The sequence below is a fragment of the Mauremys reevesii genome, linkage group 18, assembly GCF_016161935.1.
Source record: "Mauremys reevesii isolate NIE-2019 linkage group 18, ASM1616193v1, whole genome shotgun sequence".
Taxonomy (NCBI): domain Eukaryota; kingdom Metazoa; phylum Chordata; order Testudines; family Geoemydidae; genus Mauremys; species Mauremys reevesii.
The window spans coordinates 14,982,951-15,008,596 of NC_052640.1; the positions used below are offsets into that span (position 1 = coordinate 14,982,951).

General features: G+C 42.9%; 1 protein-coding gene across 13 annotated transcripts in view; it reads left to right on the plus strand.

Moving 5' to 3' along the window:
* FBRSL1 (fibrosin like 1) overlaps positions 1 to 25,646 on the plus strand; it is a 739,850-nt gene that overhangs the window by 503,961 nt on the left and 210,243 nt on the right. For all 13 annotated transcript variants that reach the window (XM_039504497.1, XM_039504484.1, XM_039504491.1 and 10 more), the window contains one exon: positions 23,060 to 23,089. In XM_039504497.1, coding sequence (XP_039360431.1) covers positions 23,060 to 23,089 — 30 coding nt within the window. The remainder of the gene's footprint in view (positions 1 to 23,059; positions 23,090 to 25,646) is intronic.

The window sequence follows — 25,646 nt, forward strand, 5'->3', positions numbered from 1 at the left end:
CTCTAAGAGTTGTCTTTCCTGGTAAAATCATTTGTTCAATATACATGTTTAGAAAAGACATCAATTAGCAGAAAAACATAATCTAGTACCCCATGAAGTGGTTTTATAACTCAGCCTGTGGTATTACTTATAATAATATTTTTGTTAATATGCTTTTCCTCTATAGCGCTCAAAGTACTTAACAAATATAGGTAAATATGATTATCAGTATTTTCCAGATGGGAAAAATGAGGCACAGAAATGACTAGTGATTTTGGGTGTCTAAGTTTTTGACTGCCCAATTTAAGGCACCTTAAAGGGGCCTAATGTTCACAAAGAACTTAGCACTTACCTTAAAGGGGCCTCATTTTCAGACAATGTTTCATGCTGAACATGCAAAATCACTAATCGCTTAAAAATTTAGGCCTAGGCAACTAGCTTATGACCAAACAGCAAGTCGGACGCAGAGCCACAAAAGAACCCATGTTTCCTGACTGAGCACGATCCACTGTGCTACACTTCCTCCCTTTTTTGTTATTTACCACTCAAGGTAGGAAGCAATGTTACAGGATTGGCTACTGCGCAGGAAAACCTTTATATGGTGGAACTCAATTAAATTAATGTACTTCTCTGAGTCTGCCCTTCTGTAGCCCTCTATACATTCTTTCAGGAAGAAATCAGTGCTTCTTTTAGAAAAATGCCAGAAAAAGGGATCAGTGTCCGATATTGTGGTAGATTCTTTCCTTACATTTCCATTCTGAAGTATGCCGTGTCAAAGGGCACTGCATGATGAATACGACCCTGCCAATCAAGACACTCTGTTTTATATCACTTATTACTAAATTGAAAATGGTGTTTTACTACAGCAGTAAAGGGCTGGTACAGCATGAGGTACATTTTTATACAACTCTATGAACTTTGTCATTGAAAACATTATAGCCTTGAATTTGAGAGCACAGTGGAAGGCAATATAATTTGATTACCTATATTAATCAAGTAGAGTACAACATATAAAACCAGTAATGCATAAGTCTGACTGGAGCCAGATAACCCTCTTGTGCATCTTAGAAAGATTTATTTTCAGTAATATAATTCATTTGACATGAAAGTATCATAATTGCAGTTGCTAGGAAGGACTTTTTTTTTTTTCTGATAGGAAAAAAAAATTGTCATGGTTTCAAGAGCAGCTTGTTCTTTTAAAGCTCTGCTTACTGAAAATTGAAAACAAAGATTTGTTTTTGTAGTTGTGACAATTTTTCATTAACCAGCTGGGCCAACAAACTGGTTTGCTTTAAATGGTATTTCTGCTGCATAAACAAAAGTGTGCTAGGTGTGATTTAAAATGAAAATGTAAAAGAAAATGTACTTGGGGGAGACTACATTCAGTTCCTGCCGTTCTCTACATGTATTCCAAAAATGCTTGCCAGAAGCCCCTGGGCTTTTTAGTTACCTGTGCAAACATTTCATGTGAAGGCTGAGGAGAATCTTCCCACAGTGTAGCTTCATTAAAAGGCTTTAAAGCAAATTTAAAGGCATCTAATTACACTGCAGTCGATGAAAACTCCTCCTGTTCTTACATGTGTGGTAGTGACATGCATTAATAATGCTGCTATTGTGAGTTGCTATTGATGCATTTTACTGCTGCTTGTGGCTGCGAGCCATTTTCAGCAGATGTAATGGCCCTGGGGTACCAAAATGCAATATGACGAAAATCACAACAGGTACAAAATTTACTCCCAGCATTATTGTACCTCCCATGTATCGCAGCAACAAGGCCTGTATTCTTAACTTCAATATACTAAGCAGAGAATGGTTAAAATGGACAGCATGAAGGTATTTTCCAGTTTTTCAAATAGATTTTTATATTCACTCTTGCTTATACTAATTGCTTGTAACTGAAATCAGTTTCCTTAATGGAATGTTTTTTGGCTTCATGACTAATACATACTAGTTTGTTCCATCTAATCTAATCGTAGGTGTTTCTAAGGTGTGGTAATTATGCTGAATAGCAATTAAAGGTAGCAGTGAGCATGGAAGCAGGGCTATATTTGTAGTCCCATCCCATTGCTAGTCCACAATGGGGGAGAGGGGGTTGTTTTGTGTTATCTTTGTTCTTTAATCTACTGTTCTTTGCCTACTTCTCCTCTTGAGGTGTTCCTTCTTTTCTTCTACTTTTCAACCATCCTGTTGTGAGTTAGTCCTGGGGAAAGATATCACTACTGAGGAAAGGCTTATCAAACAGTTGGGGCTTGCACTCATTGTTGTCAGTTTGCTTGCAGAGACCCAGCTGTTAACATCCAACAATCCATCCAAGCAGACATTTGCTCTGAAGGAAAAATGTACATAAAAATAAATAAAAGTATTAAATTTGCAAACAACAAAAAGTGGGTTGACCCCCCAAACTAATTTTAAGTGTTGCGGGAGGGTCAGTTGCAGGGGGTTTCAAATGCACGTTAGGCTCCTTCTGAACTTTCCAGAGGCTCCAAACTTCATCTTTCAGGTCAGTGCAGGCCAGACTACCTTTCCAGCTGATGCAAATGGAATGCAAAGGTAGGTAGACACTTCCGTCGACTATTAACGTTGGGTGGGGCATTGAGGATTTGAAGGTTGGTAAGAGCAAGTTGTGTAACCAGAGGTTACTGAACGGGAAGTGAAGGAATGGATGAGATGAGATGAGATGGTGGAGAGTATTCAACATTTCAGATAAGCACCCACAATTTCTAATCTAAAGTGAAACCTATCGTTTTCAAGTTTGTCTTTCAATAGTTCAAGGCAAAAGCTGGTTAATGACAGGGGTCCAGTCCTCTGTTACTTCATTGCATAACATTCAGTAAAAATACACGTGTGACTACTCCAAGTAATGGTTTCCTTCACCTCTGTGACTTACCTATCTCTACTAGCTTTGAGGACTGGATGGAGTGAAAGAAAGAAGTCCGTTCAAATTTGACTGTTGAAGAGTTGCATTGTATGCATCTAAACTTTCTGTTCCCTTTACACCTTGGATTTAAAATGTTCTTCAGCTGCCATCTTAGTAATTTTTTTTGCCTCGGGCCTGGACTACCTACTAGTACAATCAAGGAGGCCAGGCTGTCCTTCCCTCAACTAGTGTTCTAGCACATATGCTGACAGCTGCCTCACAGAGGAAATGGGCTTCTGTAGATGATTCCCTGGTTGTGTCAAATCATTAACCAGGTTGAATGATGATGTTCATGCAGACATGACTGGTAGTTTTATAAGGTTTATCCTTTATTATCAACAACAGCAAACAGTCTTTTTATGAGTTAAATAGCAATGGGCTTACATAACCTTGATTATAATGTTAATTATACATAAGTATTCTAAATCATGCATGTGACAGCACCAAAGACTTTCCTTTTGGACAGTTAAAAGGCCTTAACAGAACCATGTATCTGAGTCACCTAGCATTAGGACATCCACTGAAATTATTATATAGTGTATTTTGTTTTCCTGATTTGAGACAAATAGGGAATGCTTTAGGTCCTTCTCCCTTTGATTAAGTTTCAGGTCCAAATTCCAAATTGAACATTATGCTAAAAATAATGTATATAACCATGGGCCTTTTCAAATTTGGATACCCAAAGTTGGGTACCTAAAATACATTTTTTTTGGAATTAGGTGCCCAACTTTAGGCATCCAAGTTTGAAAATGTTGGGCACAAGTTCTTTTTAAAAACAGTCTTGGCCCAGTTTCTTTTAACTCTCCCATGCCTTGGAACATATGTTGTGCATATGTGTGGCTAGGTGCATGTGTTGATGTGTAGCCCATTCTGTGGGTTCATTGCCACCATGTGAAAACCAGTAGCTCTACTTTTTCAAGAATGTGTCTGGATGGGGAGAAGCAATGGCTTGCAAAGGAGTTACGTTGACAGGATGATCAAATGGGACAAGTTCAGCTCTTTATTTATAAAGTAAAATAAAATAAATATTCCCATGACTTAGTCATAACAAATCACAGCATGTTCCATAGGCACAAGTTGCTGTTCATTCTGGAAGGGTCCGTTTTATTAACTAGGATATTAATGGATTAAAAAGCACTTTATCTACTGAGTTCCTTGCTGAAATTTCCTATAACAGCTTCCTGCCAACTAATAAAGACAACCATGCATGTTCTCCACCAAATATATAGGTAAATGAAATTCCCAAACAGAGTTACATGCAATACTGCAGGAGAGCTAAGAATATCTAAATGTATTCCAGTCATAGCAGAGGCACATTTAACAAACCCTTGTTATTTCTTAGTGTTTTAGTGCTTTATGCTCCTTTTGTTCTCCTATTATGACATGTATATAACATTTAAATGTACACCTGCACTATATAAGGCCCAATTAGAAAAATATATATTTACAATAAGCTTGAGATATCTGGACAGATAGCTATGGTTTCAGTGTGGGATTACAATATAATGAAGTGATGTAATGACTTTTTGTCAAATGCAAAATAACCCAACCTTCCTCTTTAAATTTAGTAAGGTTTATGTAGTCAAACCACAACTGTCTTCACCCTTCACTGTTGCAAATAGTTTGCTTTTTGAGTTAATATTTGCTGGTTGCAGACAAGGACTAGAGTTTCTTCATGTTAACATCTGGGTCACCGTTGAATATTATACACACTTACAGAATACCCCAGCTGCTAGGATGGGATGGTGGGGCTGGCAGAGTAACTGAAAATTCTGTCTTCATTTTACTCTCTCCTCTAAGGAGCCATCTTGGAGTGTGAGGATATTGGGGAACCACAGTCTCATAAAGCTAATTTGGGTAGAACCAAGGGGCTAGGAATGCCCAAACAAGCGGGCTGTTTGGAAGGAGGGGTAAGATGAGCCACCTGTTAGAAGCGGGTGAGGCTAGTCACATTTTAAAACTACAGAATAAAAAAAGAAGCAACAGATCTTTCTCTAGCTTCTCAGTGAAAGCCCATGTAGAGCACTGACACTGTGATGTCTCCCAAAGCGTCTGCCTAATGAAAAGAAAATGACTGACAGGCCACACAATGCCATAGTAAGTGGGGAATGAAAAGAACTTGTCATTGCCTCTGAAGAGGGACAAACCAGACTTCTTTTCTTGTCAGAGTTCCCTCCGCATTGTAAATTGGTGAAATGCAGTGTCAGCCATTCAACTTTGTGTGCACTGTCCTTTCAATTATCCCAAAACTGCCTTAGATTTGCACCATTGAGCTGTGTAGAAAAGAATTGAAAGAGGAAGGAATGAAAAAAACTTCAGTTCATTGTTTGCCTGGTCTGTGTAAATACTGGGCCAAATTCTGGCCCTTAGTTAAACCAAAGGCAGGTACCCCATTTATATCAGTCGTAGAATCATAGATGGTAGCGATAGACATGATCTACTGGATCATCCACTCTATCTCCATGCTAGTGCAGGCTGTAATTAACCATGGTGTTGAAAATGTGTGACTGTCTGTCTTAGGGTTCCCTAAAGCATCTATCACTATAATGTCAAAGCACTGTAATGGAGGGGGAAATTTGTCAAATCGTCGGTGCATGGATCTCAGCACTTATGCTATGAGGTCCATACTTATAACACTGTTGTTAAGAATTGAACGAAGACTAACTTTTCAATTTTGGATGCCAGAGCTAGATCCGCATCTTTGGCTGAAAGAGTAGGTTACCAGTACCTAGAAAGTTGAATTAAGGAACACAAAACATAAGTAAGATGCATCGCCTGGTGTCCTGACATTTATGGAGCTAATCCAATGTAAGAAAACGCTTTCAGATTATCAGTTTTACATAGAAAGAGATTTTGAGCCAGAGTCTCACCTTTGGTCTCCCTTTCATGATCACAGATTCTACCACGTAGGTTTTCCACTTGTGTCTAATTGTGCTGCAGCATGGATAGATTCTGGAAAATAAACCATTTAGTCCCTCCAAAGAGTCATGGAGGGCCTGTTGACTGGTATACTAAGGCCTGATTCCAGATGTGTGATGAACCCCCAGACCTTCTTTAATTCAGTTCTGTATTTTGTGATTCCAGCTTGGTTAGCCTAGAAGGATTCTCGTGAGTGAGGTGTGAGCACTAGTGTTTGGATGACATAGGGTGCTCATATTCTTTGTTTATATGAATTTGTTTTTATTAAACGCCCTTATATTACAGCAGTGTCTGTCGGGTTACTCTAGAGTAGAGCAGAAGATTGCAGTGTGCCATAAGAAAAGGTGGCACCAGCTTTTATATTTCCCTAAAGGTAGAAAAAGTTTCATATTAATCGGATCATTTTTAGACACAGTATGAAGAACCGGCAGCTCTTAGAATCCTTGAGGAGCTCATGAAATAATTTGGAGTTAATCCTTTTTTAAACAAAATTATTTCACGTAAGAGAGGAAAAAAATCCATTTTCAGCATAAAAAGATATGCTTGTCAAACCCAAGCAATGATTTTCCAGTTGCTGGCTTTTTTAGTTGTTGCAGCCTTCTAATATTTCTGCCTGAATTCTTTCACGACAGAAGCAAATGAAAATTACACCGTGGTTTTTAGGTCTCTGTTCCCTGATTTTTGCTTGTCATGTCATGAACTTCTTCGAAGCAATGAAATGGCAGCCATCTCCCTGAGAGCTCCAGACAGATTTCTAAAGTTGTCTTGTTAACAGCTTGTCAGAAGCCTACATTTCAGTCTCACTGAGTATACATCATGCAAAAAAAAAAAAAAAGTTGCTGGAAATTATGATTTTTACAGGTTCTGACATTTTTCTAAAGAACTGAAATGCTCAAGGCTGCTCTCTCCCTTAACAGGCTGTGGTGTTTTGGGTAATATTCTGCGTTGCAGCAACTGAACATCAGAGCAACATTCAGTTTCTTCCCTTTAACATGTTCTTTGAATTATTTAAGGTATTTTGATGTAGGCTAGAATTTGTAACAAAGTCCTCCAGCTTTTATCCTAAAAAATCAAAAAGGTTGAGGTTTTATCCCTCCCTCCCCTCTTCTCTTCTCCCTTCCTTCTTAGCCCTCTCCCTCCTCCTTCTCCTCCTCCTCCCCCACCTTTTAATAGATCCTAGCATGGATCATCAGGGGACTGTCTTTTATGTTGTACAGCATGAAATGACTAAGTGTCAGGGGCTTCCTTGATTCATTTATGAGTGCTAACGAAAAGGAAAAGGGGGGAAAAAAACAGTCCTTGAGGGATTGACCCGAAGCCGCAGCAGATCAACTTGATTTTTGGAATGAAAAGAGACTTAAACAGTATTTTAGCATTGGTTCCTTGACCCAGAGAGGTAAGGAAGCTCGCACCGTCTGACGGATTCACAGCTCATGAGAGGAATGCATCTTTCAGGAAGGGTAATAGAGTGGAGGAGGCGCTGAGCATTTTTAGAGTTAAACCTGAGGCAGATTGGTGGATTAATGTGCTCTGCCTCCAAGGTACAATGTTCCCCCCCCCACCCCCGCCCCTTCTTTCTCTCCTCTCAGCTTGCAAATGACAGCTGCTGGTCACTTAACAAAATGTCCTCTTGATTGCTGCTTCACAACAGGGCCCCCCTCAGACCAAACAGCAGACAGACCATACGATGCATCATTGCCCCTCAAAATTAGTTATAGTGCTCAGGGCTACCCTTGGCTGCCACTACTAATACACTCATGCTGTTCTCTCCCCCCCCCCCCACCTTCCCTCCTACATGCACATAGACAAAGGCGCAGCATATACATCTGTAGTGCTCATAACCTCCCTTTCCCCTAGCCAAATGCTGAGGAGAGAAGGGGGGGAAATTGCTGCCCTGAGGCTCAATCTGTTTCTTACAGCTCTACCCTGGTACTCAGAAGCCTAAGCTGGTCTAGCCATAGGGAGGCCCTGACTCATTTAATCAAACTGTCAAGGAGCCAGTGGACCTAAGAGGACTCATTCCTGCCTGGGGCAAGTTCAAGTCAACATTCGATTTCCTCCTTCTTTCCACCCCCACTCCTTTCTCTTGGCCAGTCTCTGTGCTGTGGATCTAAACTTCTCCCCTAGCTGCAGCAGCTCATGCTTTCTTGCCAGCAGGAAGGACTTATGGGACCTTATAAAGAAGGACACAGTGGCAAAATTGCTGCAATAAATCAGTGGCCCTCTGACACTTGGCGGTAGCGTAATGTTTTGGCACTTTCTTTCGTGTGTATGCCTCAAGTCCCATTAGCAGGCTTTTCTGTCAGCTTGGCTCATGATAAAACTCCCTCTTCCTATCATCTTAAGCAAGCCCCTGTAGACTTGAATCTGATGCCAAACTTAATAGGAAACAACACCCCTACACGCGCATTCACAGCCATTGCCATAAGCACCTCCCTGCAGCTCTGGAGAATTAATTTGGGGGCGTGAGGGGGAGGGAACAAGGGGGGAGGAGTCTTTAAAAAGATATAGTATTTTATTTTGCTTTTAAACAATGCAAGATTTTGAGCCAGATGTTTTCAGCAAGCTGGCCATTAAAAGGAAATGAGATAACAATATATGGTTGTAAATAATAACCACACAATATTGTGGCCATCTTTTAGTACTGTGTGAGTGGGTGTGTGAGCTATGATCAGGACTGTGCTCTATTTGTTTTAAGGCAGAGACATCCACGCATCGTCCTAGGGATAATGTTTCCTCTCTTCCCCCCCCCCAAAAAACATATTCAATTCAAGAAGGCAGTGTTTGTTAAATAGACTAGTGAGTCAAAATCTACAAAAGGTGCAGTTAAAGGCTTTTGGTTTTATTATTTTGGGCTGTTTTCTGACCAACTCTGATCGATTTTTTTTTTTAAAACCTGCATTCCAGTCTTCAACTGATGGACAAACGTGCACACACACAAACCCAGAAAATATATCAGTAAATAGCATCCTAAACTGTGGTGCACACCTTTCTAGTCTTGTTATGTCACATCAGTATGAAAATTAGGCCAGGTCTACACTAGGAGCATTTTGCCAGTGCAGGTACACTATAGTGTGGACGCAGCTTATTACTGGCAAAATCCTGTATGTTTTCCAGTAGAACTGTGTCTGCACTAGGAGCTTTGGCCAATGTAACTGTGTCGGTCAGGATCACACCTCTGACTGATCTAGCTATGCTAGCAAAAGTTTGTAGTGTAGACCTAGGCTTAGTTCTGCTAACCTCTAGATATCTAATTATATGTTGTTATTGGAACTATCGGATTGCAATAGCAAGCACAATTCATATTTCCCCCATTTCCGGTTGTGTGTATGGAGTGGTGGTGAGGATTAGCAGTTTGTGTTCAGTTCACTGCAGAATGGAGTTAATGCTAGTTTGTCCTGCAAGCAGCAGTCTAATTTATATGACAAAACAAGGCCTTCTCCATCGATATACTTGCTCTTGCTTCTTAAGAGCCTTAGTCCCTTTTTCTCTTCTATCAAGCTGATTTGTACAGGCCAACTATTAACCCGGAATGTTCCATCGCTGAAGTAACTCCTTGTCCATCTTTAAATCACTGACATATCCAACTTTGGTGTGCTCACCGCATGGAAGAAGGCAAGAACACACGTGGAAGAAGGCAAGGACACATAACCAGGCCGCAACTTTATTAGTCAAATTACATCCAAGGTTCCTGTCACGGAGCAGTTCAGACCAGTCACTCGCACCTCATTGAGCCTTTGCCAATTCTTTGGTTGCTCCCACCACAGCGGAAGCCAGTCACCATGCTAGGGGGGGTCTCTGGGTGCCTCTACCTGTCTGCTAACCATCCTCCCCTTTCCGGGGGTTGAGGCGAGAAAGGGCGAGAGGAGACCTTGACCCCCAGCCTCGCTAGCGCTGCCATCAGTCACTCCACAATTCTGGGATAATATCCTGGCCCCTGGTTCACATTTGCCCCAGGAGGCTAGACATGTTTCCCCCATCTCATAAGAAGATGCCCTCAGGATTCCCACTATGTTACCCTTTTTTTGAGCCTAAATCAGCAAATTTGTGCACTGGCCACCTGCCAAAAGGAGCTGCGAGCATCAGTTTGGCTGTCTCCACTGGGAAACAGGAAGTGGCTCTGAGTACAGGGCTCCCTTTAGAGCTCCAAATCTCATGCCAAGTCCCTCGAGACTCCCAGTATTCCCTGGAAGTCCTGCTGAGGCTGGAAATCTCGCAAGGACCCAGCCCACCTTGTCCTTTTATGCCCTCTCCCATCACAGGAGCCGCCATATTCACCTCTCGCTGGGTTCATAGCCTCAGCCAACCTTAACTCCAGGTCTTGAGGAAGCATAGGGGATGGCATACTGAAACGATTCCCTGCCTGAAACCACCAACACTTGCACAACAGTCGCAGAAGAGCAGGGCTGTGAGCCTACACTCTCTAGAGTTGCCTTGTCTCTGATTGCTCGGACATGAGGCAAGATAGTGGGGGCAGATAATAGTGCATAGGGAATTCTGGGATTACATGTGTGGAAGGTAGAAAACCACCACTTTTACCCTCCAAAGCAACCTCTGCCTCATCCTGAATCTGATCTTGCACCAGAGCAGTCAATGAGGGCTTGGCTACTCGCTGCTGCTGGTCCAGCTCCCTTTCCAGCGCTCACCCACGCTTGCATCCAGCTTTCAGCGGCTGCTAGCTGCTCCCGTCCACACTTGCAGGGCTGGCCATGCCCCGGCTGGCAGGTGTGCAGCGCTGGCTGCTGGGCCAGGGACAGCTGCCAGCCAGGCACTCACGAGCCCCACACCTACCTGTCACCAGCCACCATTCAGCTTCACCCTACCTCTCTGTTCAGCTCTTGCCAGCTGCTGCCTACTACTGCTCTGCCCTCTGACCACCTGCCCTTTAAATGGAAATGCCTAAATCTCCCTGCTGTGTGCTGCAAATCAGTGTGCCAGTTAACAGGTAACAGGTTGCCACAGGCAACTGTAGGTCCAGCTGTGCAGGCCAGCAGGCCCCAGCATGGAGCACAGGTGTGGGGCACAGGCGCTGGTGTTTTGAGCACCTGTTCAGTGCGAGCAGAGGCAGGTCAGTGGATAGAGCCGTGGGAATTCATGATACTGAGCAGCACAGGGGGAGGGACGGGCTGGGGGGGGGATCACAGGGGAGCAGTGGAATGCGAGGCTGCTGTTAAAAAAAAAGAGGAGCTGGTGGGAAAGAGCGAGAAGAGGAGAAGAGTTTTAGATCCCCCGGTTACGTGGAGAGGGGAGTGGAGATGGACAACATACTTGATACTGCACCTGGCCTTCTGGAGATGGACAACATACTTGGGGGCAGGAGGGGGGGGGGAGGAGGAGGAGGAGGGGAGGGGGGAGGGGAGGGGGATGAAGGAGGGGGAGGGGGGGGGAGGGGAAGAGAGCTGGGCATTCAGGAGGGGATGGGAAACCAGCCAAGCAGGAAGGCAGCAGCCAGCAGGCAGGCAGCGGCAGAGCAGAAGGACAAGCAGAGGAGAGCGTAGCGGCTTTGGTGCTTGATTTTGTGGGAGAGGTTTCTGGATGGATGCATGCATGCATATATGGGCATGGATAGGGATCTGGAGATGTGGTCTAGCGGTAATGATGTTCAATCTGCAGTGATCTAGTCATGCAAAGCGTCATCACGTGCTTCAGTTGGGCAATCGCAGGTTTCGAGTTTCCCTTGTCCCAGGTTTCCCAGCAGTGTCACTTGTCCTTGTGTGGCGTCCGTCGGCCGTCCACCGCCAGGGGACCCCTTTCTGAACACAGGGGTCCCCCGCACCACTGAGGGGGGGCGGCGACATTCCCCCCGGCCCGCCAGAGATTTCTCTTAAGAGACTCTTTCTGGAAGCATCTTCAGGATTAAGTTGGGTGAAAAATTAAAAGAGAAGGAATAGTGAAGAGATGAAGAGATATCACCTACTCTCAGGCCCCTCAACCCCTCCCCTCAACCCCTAGCCCTCCTCTCCTCCCCAGCTCACTCACTCCTCTCTCACCCACTCTCCTCACTCCTCACACTTTTTTTCTGTTGTGTTTTTTTTCAGCTTGTAAATGCAAGTGAGAGTGAGAACTCCTCAGTGTAACAATTCATGTCTGGAGAAAGTGGATACAATAATGTTGTCATTTCTTGTGTCTGTGTGACAAATGCTGAATGCTGCTTGTGTTGTGACAACATTGTTCTGTTCAAACATGAAAAAAAAAAAAGAAAAAAAAAAAATGAGAAAAAAAAAACAAAAGAAAAAAGAGCTGCTGAGAAAGAAAGAAGAGACAGAGAGGAAAAGAGAGAAAAAGAAAAAGAGAGAAAGAAGAGAGAGAAGAGAAAAGAGAAAGAAAAAGCAGAAGAGGAAAAGCAGCAAAGAGGAGCTAGAAGAAAAATAGAGCAGCGCCATTGCCATGCAAGAGCAAGTAGACCATGCTAAGCCCACCACCGTGCTACCATGCCCCCACCGCCCCCCTGTCCACCTGCCCCCAATTGTGCCACCACCACCCCCACCACCACCTCTCACCACTCCCCCCACTCCCTCCCCCTACCACCACCACCCACCACCTTACCAACCCCCCCACCCACACCCTGCACTGCAACCTGCATGCAAATGCATCATATGCACAAACAGTGCATTCAACAGCAAATAACACAATGTGCATGCACACTTCAAACTTGTGACTTGTACAGCCCACTTACAAACCCATTGTGTTGTGTGTGTTGTGTGTGTTGTGTGTGTCTGTTTGTGTTGTCTGTTTTTCTTTCTTTTTTTCAAAAAATGGCTTTGAAAACAGTCTTTAAAAACAACTTATTGAATAGTGAAAGAAGAAAAAGAAAAATAAAGATATTAAAGATAGATTATGTATTATTATTATAGAATAATTATGTATGCAGTGCAATGCACTCCCATTACAGTGGGGCCTCAAATCAAGCATCTTTCTTCCTGCTCCAGCAAATCCTTTCAAGCTTCAATCCCCTCCCTCCTCCTCTCCCTGCTCTCTCTCTCTGCCCTTTCAGCCTCCAGGACTTGAACTCACTGCCTCCATGCCTCCTCCTCGGTGGTCCATGCCTTTCTTCAATATATCAAGATGTCACAGCGCTTACTTCAATATTGATATGGCTTTACAGCAAGCGCATATCAAGCTCAAACATCTCCAGCCCCCTTTCTCCTCTCCCATACAAACACTCCACAGAGCCTCTGCACGCCCAAAGCTCAGCCTGTAGTTGAACTGTTGCTCCTGTCCTGCTTCTTCCCTGTATAGGGTTTCATGAGCTGTATAGGGGGTATGCAGGGTTTCAGTGGGCATCAAGGCGGGGGTCCAAGGATGACATCATCTATCTTCCTGTCTGGGAAGTCCTTCCCTGCTCCTTGCCTGCCTCTCCTCTGTTCTGATGGCATCATGCTTTCAGGCCAGCAGGCCAGCCTGTGCCGCCACCGTGTGCAATGCCGCCCAAGCATGTGGTGTGGCGCCTGAAGACTGAGAAATACCATAAACGTACGATGCCTGTATGTGGGGCCCAGGGAATAGAATGCCAGCATCTATCGCCCCTCCACAGTTAAACCCATTTGCCCCTCCACAGTTAGAAAAAATCCCATCCACCCTGTCACCCCGGTCCCTCCCCTCTCTCTTTTCTTTTGCCTGCAGGAGCAAATTAAAATTGCTTCAAAACTTGCATCCACGCAAACCCACTTCAAACTGGACCAAAACCTGCCGACTGGGACCGTGTCTGGATCTGATTTCTTCCAGATTTTTTTCCACCCACTTTTCCATCAGCCAAGGCTCTTCTCAATCTTGCAGTCAGCAGAGGGAGAGCGGAGCGGACACACAGTCCCATGAAAACAGGCAAGAAAGTTTCTGCAGCCAAAGTTCTGCCACTGCCCTCATCCCCATGATCCATGTGATCACCACCACCACTCACTCAGTGCTTGTTCAGAGCCCAGCCAGCGCGCGGTGGTGTTTTTCAAGCAGAATGCCGCAAGCAACTAGTGTCACAGACAACAGAATAGATATATCATATCATCGATCATCCTCCTCACTGTCACTTTGGAGCTGGGAATGGAGCTCGAGACCAAACGTGTTGTGCTGGTGACACTCATCAGCAGAGTCTCAGCAGATCATCGGGCTCCATTGCCAAATCGCACAGAGAGAGAGAGACAGAGAAGACACTCACAATGGCGCCAATGCTGGAATGATGAAATGAATGATGATGCATGCACGATGCACCTGGCAAACACAGGAAAGGGAATGACCCGCTTCCTTCTTCTTCCCACACCCCTCAGCGCCAAACAAAAACAAAACGAGGTGTTCTGGAGGTGTTCTAGCTGCCCTGCACATGCCTCTCATCAATACAGCGCTGAGTGCAGGCAAGTGTGCCACCACACAGCAGCGCTGGTAGTGTGTGGTGTGTCACACGCCAGCGCGGCACACAGCTGCATGAGCAGCGCTGTAACTCCCAGCGCTGCAACTTGTAAGTGTAGCCAAGCCCTGAGATTGTGATGGAGTCCTCTTTCAATGTTGATTTAACAGCTGGTTTTGCAGTCTCCTCCCAGTAGTTCTTCAATGCACTGACTGCAATCCATTTGTTTGCCTCTCTCCTCCTACTAGAAAGTTCACTTCAGCCTCATTTAGGGCAGGAGGATGGGAAGCACTTATGGCCTCTGTGTGGCAGATTGAGCCAGTTCCACTGTATTTTTCTTTTTTGTTAACTTTCCCTCGCAGGAAGGGTTCTGACTCCAACCCTGTGTTGGAGGAAACTGTTTACAAACTCTGGGGCAATTAGGGTCTGCTTTGCAAACATTCTTGGTGGAATTAAGAGGCAATTGGCAAAACTCAGCAAATAATCCCTTTACAAGCCTGTATGAACACAGTACAATGGGCTGTTTACAGTTTTGCTTATAGACCAGGAGTGTTAACAGGCCTCTAGGAATATCCAGGTAATTGAAGCTTTTGTCTTTCAATGAGCCCCCATAGCTGTCAACAGTTGCCATTCTTTACATTTCTTTAACTTTGTATTTTGACAAGGGCTTTTGTCCCGTTGACAACAGCTGCGTGGGAGGTAAAACTGTGGAGAGCTGCTTTTTTTTTTTTTTTTAATTCCTCTGCAGTTGACATTCCTTAGGCAAAGTTTGTGTGGAAACTGGTTGTGTGACTTACACCATCTTAATTTGCTAGTTCTTTTGAGAGTACCTCTGGAGCCCCTCCCATCATCCCAGAACAGCCTTTTCTCTATAGGTCCCTGAGAATCCTATAGGTCAACTTGAAGTTTCTCCTATTACTTAATTATTCATCTAAACCTCCTCTCAACAGAAAACATGGGTCTTTCTTTTTTGACCCAAGGCCTTTCTTTTATAGTGGGGAGGGGGGCATAAGGATACTGAAGTGTGTTACCACAGAAACTAAACTGATCTATTGAAATCTACTTTTTTGGGAGGGTGGGGCAGGAAGAGATGACATTGGTTTTGTGTTTTATGTATTTCCCCAAGCGGAGTTGCTTTTGCTATAGTTGCTTCTTTCTTTGTGTCACTCTTGCACATTCAGCAGCCTGAGAGTTCCTGTTTCTTTATGTGTACATGAATGTAGGTTTCTTTAAATTGTTTAAGAAAAACCCCATACACTTAATAAATATTGTAGCTTGGCTTTTCACTGGAGCTGGGCATTGATTTCCTTTGAGAATTGGTGGGAGTCGGAAGAAAATCTGTTTGGGCTTGTTGCACACCCTCCATTTTCCAGAGCTTGAGCTTGTTTTTACACTCTCCGTTTTCCAGGTCATTCTATATTGATCAGTAGTCCAAATTATACACCGATAATGATAATTATTTCTCGCATGCTGTAGCATTCTTTTCGCTCTATTAGCAGGTTTGATTCAAAGGTTAACATACATAGAGCGCACTGGGCGTGTTTCTTTGTAGAATCACAGAGATTAGAGCCCAATTCCAGCAAAGACTAAGAACCTGTGTACATTTGCTGACTTGAATAGTCGCAATGAAGTCGGTGGGTCTACTCATATGAGTAAAGCTTATGTACATTTAAATCTATGCAGGATTGGAAGAGATTGGAAAAGAAATCTAGCCTCACTCATCTGGTCTATAAGATGAACAAAGTAGTTGTTGCTTGCTGTCCAAAATAGTCCATTTAAAGACAACATCTTGCATTTAGATTCGTGGGGATGGAGCCAAATTTGCAAACGGATCTTCACCCACATGGTGCTTCACTGGCTTTTCAATTGCAGGATGGGAGCCTTAGTGTTTAAACTAAGGAAAATTTAAATTAAAATGAAACGAAAATCTTTGCTTTCCTTTTAGTTTTTAAACAATTAATTATAGTGTATTTTCAGATTCTGAATTGAAAAACTTATCCTCAGATAGCAGATGTTTGTTTCATTTGTATGTCTGTTTATAAAATTTAGAGTGCAGTTTTGATGGTTCACTTGCTTTTTACAGCGTTCACTTATCTACGTCAGGCAAAGTTGTGTATCACACAGAGCAAAATTAGGCATCTAAATAAGGCAGTTCTGCACCTTTTAGTAATGCAAGCCACCTGTAATGGATTTTTATACTCATTATGGCTGTGTGAGCTTACAAGATTTGTATTAAGTAAGCAAGTTTCCCTTAAAGCTTTTTCCCCTTATAGCACAGGTAAGACTTTTTTTAGTTTTCTACAGTGCCTTTTTCAATTTTTTTGATATTATACACTATTCAGCTGTAAAAGGAGAGACAACCTTGAATCTTCAAAAGCCACTAATACTTATAACTCCTAGAAATCACATTAGATTTGGATAATAATGGATATGAACATTCCAAAAGTATTTTAAAAAAAATCTGCTTTAAAAAACCTTTGAACTAAACTCCCATGTTTAGAAAGGCTAACATTTATGTTGCAAATCTGTGAAATAGCTTGGCATGACTAAAAGGCAAAAATATATCAACTTTAAAGAAATGTTTAAGACTTTTTTGGGCTTGGTTAATTAGAATTTATATCAAGTGGCACAACTGGGTTCTTTTGAGTAAGTCTCAGCACGAATTTCTATTAATGCTTGTGAGATACAGAATTATTAAACAAGAAGTTGAAATTACTTGATTCGTTTGTATGTAAAATTTTTAAATTACATTCAGAGCTGTTGCGAGGTGGTCAACTGGTAGCCTGGAAAGTCCCACATTTACAGAACCAGTACAACATAGGGTATCAACAGTGCAACCTTCCCCCCCACCTCTCAGATTTACTTCAAACTTGTTTCAAGTTGGCTACCGTTTGGGCCCTATTTAAAGGAGGGAAATTTTCAAAAAAATTCCCTCTGTTGCTTGCCCCACTTAATCCACAGTAGAGGTAGATTCACCGCATATGAGTAGAAACTTCCAGCTGCTGCCACAGCTTTAGCTAGTGAGTCATTTATCTATCACTTGGGGTCTTTAAATCAAGAGTGGGTGTCTTTCTAAAAGATATGCCATAGTTCAACCACAAGTTGTTGGTCTATATGCAGGTAGGGTGACCAGACAGCAAATGTGAAAAATCGGGACAGGGGGTAGGGGGTAATAGGAGCCTATATAAGAAAAAGACCCAAAAATTGGGACTGTTCCTATAAAATCGGGACATCTGGTCACCCTAGATCCAGGCAGCATTAGGTAAAATTCTCTGGCCTGTGTTATGCAGGAGGTCAGACTATATGGTCATATTAGTCTCTTCTGTCTTTAAAACTGGTGAATCTACTAATCCCATCTCAGTGCAAGTCTAAGTGACACAGCAGTCAAAATGATAGCCACAGTGTCGTGTAGACAGGGGCTTAAGTGTGAGAAGATAATTCAGTCTTTTTGGTCCATTCAATCTATAGCTTGTATATAGCAGCACCACTGTAGTGCTTCACTGTAGACACTACCTACACTGATGGGAGGAGTTCTTCCATCAGCGCAGGTAATCCACTTCCCTGAGAGGCAGTAGCTAGGTCGATGGAAGACTTCTTCCATCAGCCTACCTCTGTCTATACAGGGACTTAAGTGGGCTTAACTACCTTGCTCAGGGATGTGGATTTTTCGCACTCCTGACCAGTGTAGTTAAACCGACCTAATTTTCTAGTGTAGACCGGCCACAGAGACCACAAGTGGTAGTATCAACTGTGACGGTGGTTTGGGGCCATGGACCCCTTCCACTATAGGAACTGGACTAACCTAATCTATTTCATATTGAGTTCCAAACAGCTGTTAGATGATACTGGCTTTTGGTCACTACTGACTTACGCTGGATTTCGACCACTCAGTTGGAGATGAAAGGCTCCCAATCCCCTAAATCATCCAATCTCCCTAAATAGTGTATTTATAGAGACAATAATTAGCTTACTGCTGTGACTCTCCCTTTTCTTTTTCTCTTAAGCTTTTCGGTGAATTTGTTGCTTTGTCAGTACTGTGTTGAGCCATGTTCAAGTTCAGGCAGGTGCCTACACACAGTGTGCTGCCAATGCACTTTAATCACGAGGTGTGGTGCCCCTTCTGTCTTAGGCCTGGGCCTCACCAGAACAGATACCTGCCAACTGTGCACAGCTTTGTTGTGAGAGTCTTTCTGAGGTCAGCAAACATCCGCTAGGGCTAGGAACTAGGATGAGAGTCTGTAACAAAGTGATTTTGTCTTTTGACCTTCAAACATGATGTGGAAACCCCAGGTCTCCAGAAGTGACACTAACCCCTTCTATTTATTTGTTTATTTCATGAAATTTAGCAACATAAGTTGAAAAGTAAGGCATGTGGGAAATTATTTGCTAAGGACCAGTCTGCATGAAGTTATTCCTTAGTGAAGTTTTAAATATGCTGAAAAGTAGAAGGTCTAAGTAGGAGGCAACAGCATCTTTGAAGGTTCTGTCACTGAGAATTTAGGCTTCAGTTTAGCAAAATATTTAACTGTGTGCTTAATGTGTAGCACTAGAGCTGTTCAATAGGCATTGGCTTCCAGTGGTTTCTGAAGATTACCCTGACAGTGGTAGTGATTTGATAAGCTGATGTTTGAAGATGTGCAAAATACAAATGTAGTGCAGCCTACCTTGTGACATTTGGTTCTATAAGCACAGCTCTCGAAGGGAACAGGGTTGCATATCTCTGAGTTTGTTGCAGTTTTAGGATTGTCTCTTTCCAGAATTTTAGTTTAGGAATGCATGGCTATCGCAGCATCACAGGAATTTTACATCCTTTATTCTTGCTGTATTTTCCATAGATTCATAGATTCCAGGGCCAGAGGGATTATATAGTCTGACCTCCTGTATAACACAGGCCATACAACTTCCCAAACATAATTCTAGAGCATATATTTTAGAGAAAATCCAATCTGATTTAAAAATACTCAGTGATAGAGAATCCACCAGGATTGCTGGTAAATTGTTTCAGTGGTGAATTACTCTTACTGTTGAAAATGTACACCTTATTTCCAGTCTAAATTTGTCTAGCTTCAATTTCCAGTCATTGGATCAAGTGATCAAATGACTTTTTCTGCTAAATTGAAGAGCCCAATATTAAATATTTGCTACTTTATACAAGTGTACTCCTTTTATAAGAATCACATTCGTCCTGGATGATTTGATTCTCGAAGCAGTTGATTCTTACAAGCGGCATATTTTAGTTAGTTTAGGAATGATTTTGTTCCCATGGTTTTGATCACTATCTGTGGTTGATTCTTATATCAGTGATTCTTATAAATGGAGTGCACTGTGTATAACATGTAACAAATGTATTTAGCTCTTCTTCTTCAAGTGATTGCTCATGTGTATTCCACAGTAGGCGTGCGTGCTCGCCATGTGCACCGGTGCCGGAAGTTTTTCCCCTAGCAGTACCTGTAAGGGGGGGTGCCTCCCACGACCCTTGGTGTGGCACCTGCCTGGCACAGTATAAGGGGAACTGCGCACTTCTCCCACCCTCAGTTCCTTCTTGCCACCAGTGAAGCTGCGTCGGAACTGCTTAGCTCCAGCCTTGCTGCAGCTCGTCCCCAGAACTATTCGTGCAGTAGTACCCGTAATCAGTTTAGTTTTCAGCTTATTCTTAATTACCTCCTCTGCCTGAGGGCCCAGGGTCTGGTGACCTCGTCGGTCAAGGTGCATCTGGCAGCCATCTCGGCTTTCCATCCCCCGGTGCAAGGACACACGGTGTTCTCCCATGCTATGACCAGCCGGTTCATTAAGGGTTTGGACCGGCTTTACCCTGGTCCCGCAGTGGGACCTGAATCTGGTGCTGGCTCAGCTTACGGGGCCCCTGTTTGAGCCGCTAGTCACATGTTCGTGGTCTCACCTCTCATGGAAGGTGGCCTTCCTGGTTGCTATCACGTCGGCCAGGAGGGTCTCGGAGCTCCGAGCCACTGTATAATGTGTTTCATAAGGACAAGGTCCAGCTCCGTCCACACCCTGCGTTCCTCCCGAAGGTGGTCTCCGCCTACCAAATGGGTCAGGACATTTTTCTACCAGTCCTTTGCACCAAACATCACGTAACTAATGAGGAACGCCGGCTCCACGCGCTCGATGTGAGGCGGGCTCTGGCTTTCTATCTCGAGCGAACCAAGCCGTTCAGAAAGTCCTCACAGCTGTTTGTCGCCTCATCTGAGCGCACGAGAGGCCAGCCGATTTCCACTCAGCAGCTGTCCAACTGGATCACTCCGTGCATCCACTCCTGTTACAAGCTGGCGGGTGTTTCCCTGCCGCCTATTTTTAGGGCACACTCGACGCGGGCGCAGGCCTCGTCGGCTGCCTTTGTGGCCCACGTCCCTATTCAGGACATTTGTAGGGCCTCCACATGGTCTTCGGTTTACACGTTCCTCTCACACTGTGCGATAGTCTCCCAAACCAGGGATGATGCCGGGTTTGGCAGGGTGAAACTCCGTCCCGAGAACTTATGAACTCCTACTCACCTCCAGCAGATACAGCTTGGAGTCACCTACTGTGGAATACACTTGAGCAATCACTTGAAGAAGAAAAGACGGTTACCTTTTCCATAACTGGTGTTCTTCGAGATGTGTTGCTCGTGTCTATCCACATCCCGCCCTCCTTCCCCGCTGCCAGAGTTTTTCTGGCAAGAAGGAACTGAGGGTGGGAGGAGCGTGCAGCTCCCCTTATACCGCGCCAGGCAGGCGCCACTCCAGGGGTTGTGGAGGGTGCTCCCCCGTACGGGTACTGCTAGGGGAAAAGCTTCCGGCACCGGTGCACGTGACGAGCACGCACACCTACTGTGGAATAGACATGAGCAACACATCTCGAAGAACACCAGTTACGGAAAAGATAACTGTCTTTTTGCAGTTAACTGAATGGCTGAGCCTTAAGGGCACCTGAAAGCTTAACAAAGTGTATGTGTTGTGATTTTCCTTCTTTTCTTTCTTTTAAAAAGATAAAAGGAGCTCAAAAGTGAAAACAGGGTTGCATAAACCTATAGTGGGCTGTGAGGGGAGACCTAGGTTGCCGTGGGATCCTGTTTAGCTCGGTAGTCCCATATCCTATTGAATTGCTTACATTTTTATTCTTGAAAATAGACTCGCAGCACTTCTAGATTTGCACATAAGGTTTAGGTGCTGAAGCACTCAATTGGCTAAGACTGATCTACCTGTAACACCCCATTACCTGCAGAGTCTTCCCAGGTTATCCTAACCACTGTCCATTGCTGCTGATAGATGGATAAGTCTCTGTCCAGCAGCATCACTAAAGAGATCAAATCAGTAGTTAACCAAGATTACCAACTTTTTTGCTTTGAATTCTTGTTTCTTCAAAACTGTGACAGACACAAGTGCACGGATGCATGTGTTGTTTTAAAACTGTGGCATTTGTCAGTGAAAGGAGGCTGAAAACCTGGAGAGTCCGTTACAATTTGAAGAAGGGATGGGGCATGTCATTTTTTAAAGACTTTTGAAACATTTGAAAAATGTTTGTTGAAATAACAGCCAAAAAATTATTGACTCCTCCCCGCCCCCCATCCATAAGCCACATAAATTTTTAGACGGTAATATTATTACTGCAAAAAGTTAGGTGAGAATAAGCTTTAGAGTGGAAACCTGTGGCAATGTTAACTATAGAATCATGACTGACGAATGCCAAAGTTCATGGTGTGCTTTGTACTTATCAAAGAATACAGAGTCATTGGAGCCTTCTGGCACTTAGGGATGCCACTTCAGATGCCAAAAGGAAGGAGAGATTTCTATGTAATTTCTAAGGCAAACCACAGAAAGGCAAGAGTGTCACAGCATAACTGCATGACGTTTCACAACGTTCCAGTTAAACTGACCTATTATACAGTAAGGAACAATCCTCCCTCTCCGGAGATCAGAAGATGGAGACTAGATGACCTAAGAAAAGGTTTCCTTTTCTTTCTTCGGTAATACAAATGTGCAGATTTCTCACCGCCAGTTTCCATACTTGTGGTGCATGGTCTCAGCTTGTTGGGCCCCAATAAAGCGTTTCACAACATGGATTCCCATCCTGACCTCCGTTTGCAAATGTGTGCTGTAATATCCACGCGTGGTGAACTAACATTCCAGTGGAATCCAGAAGCCCCACAACAGCTAGACATTTCCACTCTGTGTGGGTTTATTTCTATCTTGCAAATGTAAATCTTTCTGACCTGTGGCCTATGAAATCCATACACCCCTAAACATTCAGTGCTCAAGTTGTCTTGCCATCACTTGTGCAATGAAAATGAAATATTCCCTTTTCAGAAACAGTAAAAGAGTTCACTCTGAAACTCCTTAAATAAACACTTTTCGACTTGGGTTCTCAATCTCATTTTAAGATACACTATTCAAAATAATTTATTTTAAAATATATATAAATATATATATATTTTAAATTACCATTATGGGTGCTACTAATCTGATTTAGAAACTGTTGCCACCTTCACAGTTTCCTCATTAAATGACAAAGTGCTTATCATACTAGAGGCATCCACAGCTGTGTCTATACATTTCCAGAGTTTTGGATGAAAAGAGGGCAAGATTTGTGTTGAAATATCCATGTGACATCCAGTGGTTATTGCAACACATAGCTGATTGTCTCACTTGATTAAAGCCCACTTTGTGTGTGAACATCTAATTCAACTACGAGCACATTGTATTTTTATTTTAAAAAAAGAGAGGAAATTGCTATTTCTTTGCATTTTTTATTTATGTTGGCAATGTAAAATGCATACAATGAAAGTGTACTCTGTGTTCATTGAAATATCTATTAAGCAGCCACCTGAAAGATTGTAGATGATGATGCAGGAGTTTCATTTATATACAGATATTTCATGAAGCCTTTTCTCTCTCTCTTTCTCTAATCTGCAGTGTGACAGCGAGAGTGATATTGACGATAAGGTAAGACAGAATTCCCTTTTTCCATATGCTTCACTAGCTTGGAAATTCCCCTACGAGAAAAATAAAAATGAATCTAACAATAACATAATATTTTCCTTTAGCCTTCATGTCAAATTTAGAAATATCAGTAACTTGTATCCCTTCACAAGATGATAGTCTCAGCCTTTGCCCTAAGCTTAGACATGCAGCCGAGCTTTCTGTTGCTAACACAATACCCCTTCTTGATTAATGTGCCAGGGTTTAGTAGGATGCAAGCCACTGTGTGGGCACTATCTTTTTGTTTCGGAGAAAGACTTCCCTGATAACTCCTCTAGAGCCAATATTTTATTTATAATAACCTTTGAACATGTCAGTTTTGTAATGGGTTTAGAAGATGGACAACTGGTACTGCACTGTCTGTGAGGATAGGTAACTGTCAGGGAGTATTTTGTCATGTTGCATGCATATTTATCACGCAGCAATGATTTTTCTGACCTTTTTGTTTGATACAGATGTTAGACAGTGGGAGGCTATAGGAATATGTTTTGGTATATGTATAGGGACTTCTTGTTTCATCCCATTGACCTTCATTCTTGTGCTTGACCATCACCTTTGCAATGAAAACAGACAACCTCTACTGGAAGCAACAACTGCGATGTGCTTTTGAACATCAAGCATTTAAAATCTTCAGCACCCCCATAGCCATCTGTTTTAGCAGATATTAGTCTCAGGTTAAACCTTCATCAAATCTTTTCTATTCTTTGTTTTTCCAGTCCCTTATATCCATGCATGAGAACCAACAACATGCACGTATTCCACTGGATCAGCATTACAAATGTAAAGGCTGAGTTCTGAAATTCCGTATCCAGTTTGGCAGCACAACTGCCTGTAACCATAGGAAGAAGTGAATTCAAGATGCTGCATTGAAAGCTAATGCGAACTAAATTTTATGAGGGTTGTTTGTTTTTTAGCATGGGTTTAAAACCAGGAAAATGTATGCTGTCCTTAATTTTTTCATTGTATTCTTTTAAAAGTCCACTCAAATATCTAATTTTCCCTGAATGAAACGGCAGATACATTTTGGCAAAAAGTCTTAAACAAAGAGGAATATTTTAATCATGGCTCTTGAATGAAACATACAGTGGACATTTTCAGCATACATTTTGTTTTTGCAGCATATGTTTCTAAGGCTGTCTTCCGCATAAGGATAAATAATAACAGAGGGTGGTTTTGGGCAGAGAAACAGATTGAATTTACTCCCCCAAAGCTTGGGTACCAAAGAGTTAAAGCGTTTCTTACACTGCCCAATCAGAGAAAGTAAAAGCAATCATTTAGAAAACAGTTTAAAAGATCTGCCAGTCAAACCTCAGATGAAGTTGTAAGTGACATGTAGTTTTATTATACAGCTATGCTATTAATGATTATCTAAATTACACTGGTAGACCCAGCTAGCCTGAGACTGACGTTTGTTAGATTAGGTTTGACTTCACCTTGTAGTGAAGAAATTGAAATCTGAACAACATTGATTAGCTTTCAGAATGTGGGATCTGAGGTTACCTTTAGAGGAAGCGGCATTGTGTTTGGCTGGTAACTTACTGTCCTTTACAGCAAATGAAAGACCATTGTAGCATCCCATACCATTATTATAGCATTTCATATATATCTGTAATTGGACCATCCAGTCTCATGCATGTTCCAGCTACCCCCTTCTTTTAGTAAATCCCACCTAATCAAAGTACTTTCTGTACCAAAAAGGGAGAGAGAGCAATTGTCTTTTTTTATATCTCTTCTCTGATCTGTAAAGACATGAGGCAAGACATCAGTTTCATTAAGTAGGTCTCTGGCATTAAGTAAGGTTGCCTTTTGTGTCCTCAAAGACATGTGCATGTAGCACATAAGTATAAGCACCATTATGGCTGAAGTGGAGGGATTTCAGTCTTTCTAATGGGCATTATAGTGCAAATGCCCTTCGTGTGGAATTCCCACTAAATTCATGGAGCACATGGAGAATCAGGCTCTGTTTACATCTGATGTTATACCTAAGTGGACAACTGTTGGTTATAGATCTTAATCCTGCCCTGACTGATGCAACAAGGAGCTATCAAAATGCTGGCCTGAGTGGCCTCAACAAAGAATGCCTTATGGTAGCCTGAGAGATTACACTGGGGACTTGGGGAGTATTTCTACTCCTCAGAACATTAGCGAAGTGTGCCCTCTAATAACATTTCCTGCCCTTTGCAGCCAGTTGTAGGGCTAGACATATGCTCTAGCCCACACACCGCACTCTCTAAGGGATAAGAGGTATGGACTCTGCACCTTTCTTAGCATTTTAAAGTGCTGCAGAGAGATCCTATCTTGCTGCTTGCTCAGCAAGAAGCTCTCTCTGCCATCTTTATCTATAACACATGCACACATACCCTTTGAACACTAATTAAATGCAGGGCAGCATTTAATAATAAAATACTTTGCTCTTACATAGCATTTTTCATTTGTAGATCTCAGATCACTTCACTAAGGTGGGTTAGTAGCAGCTGCAATCCCATTTTATTGGTGGGGGAATGGGAGGGAGGAGAAATTG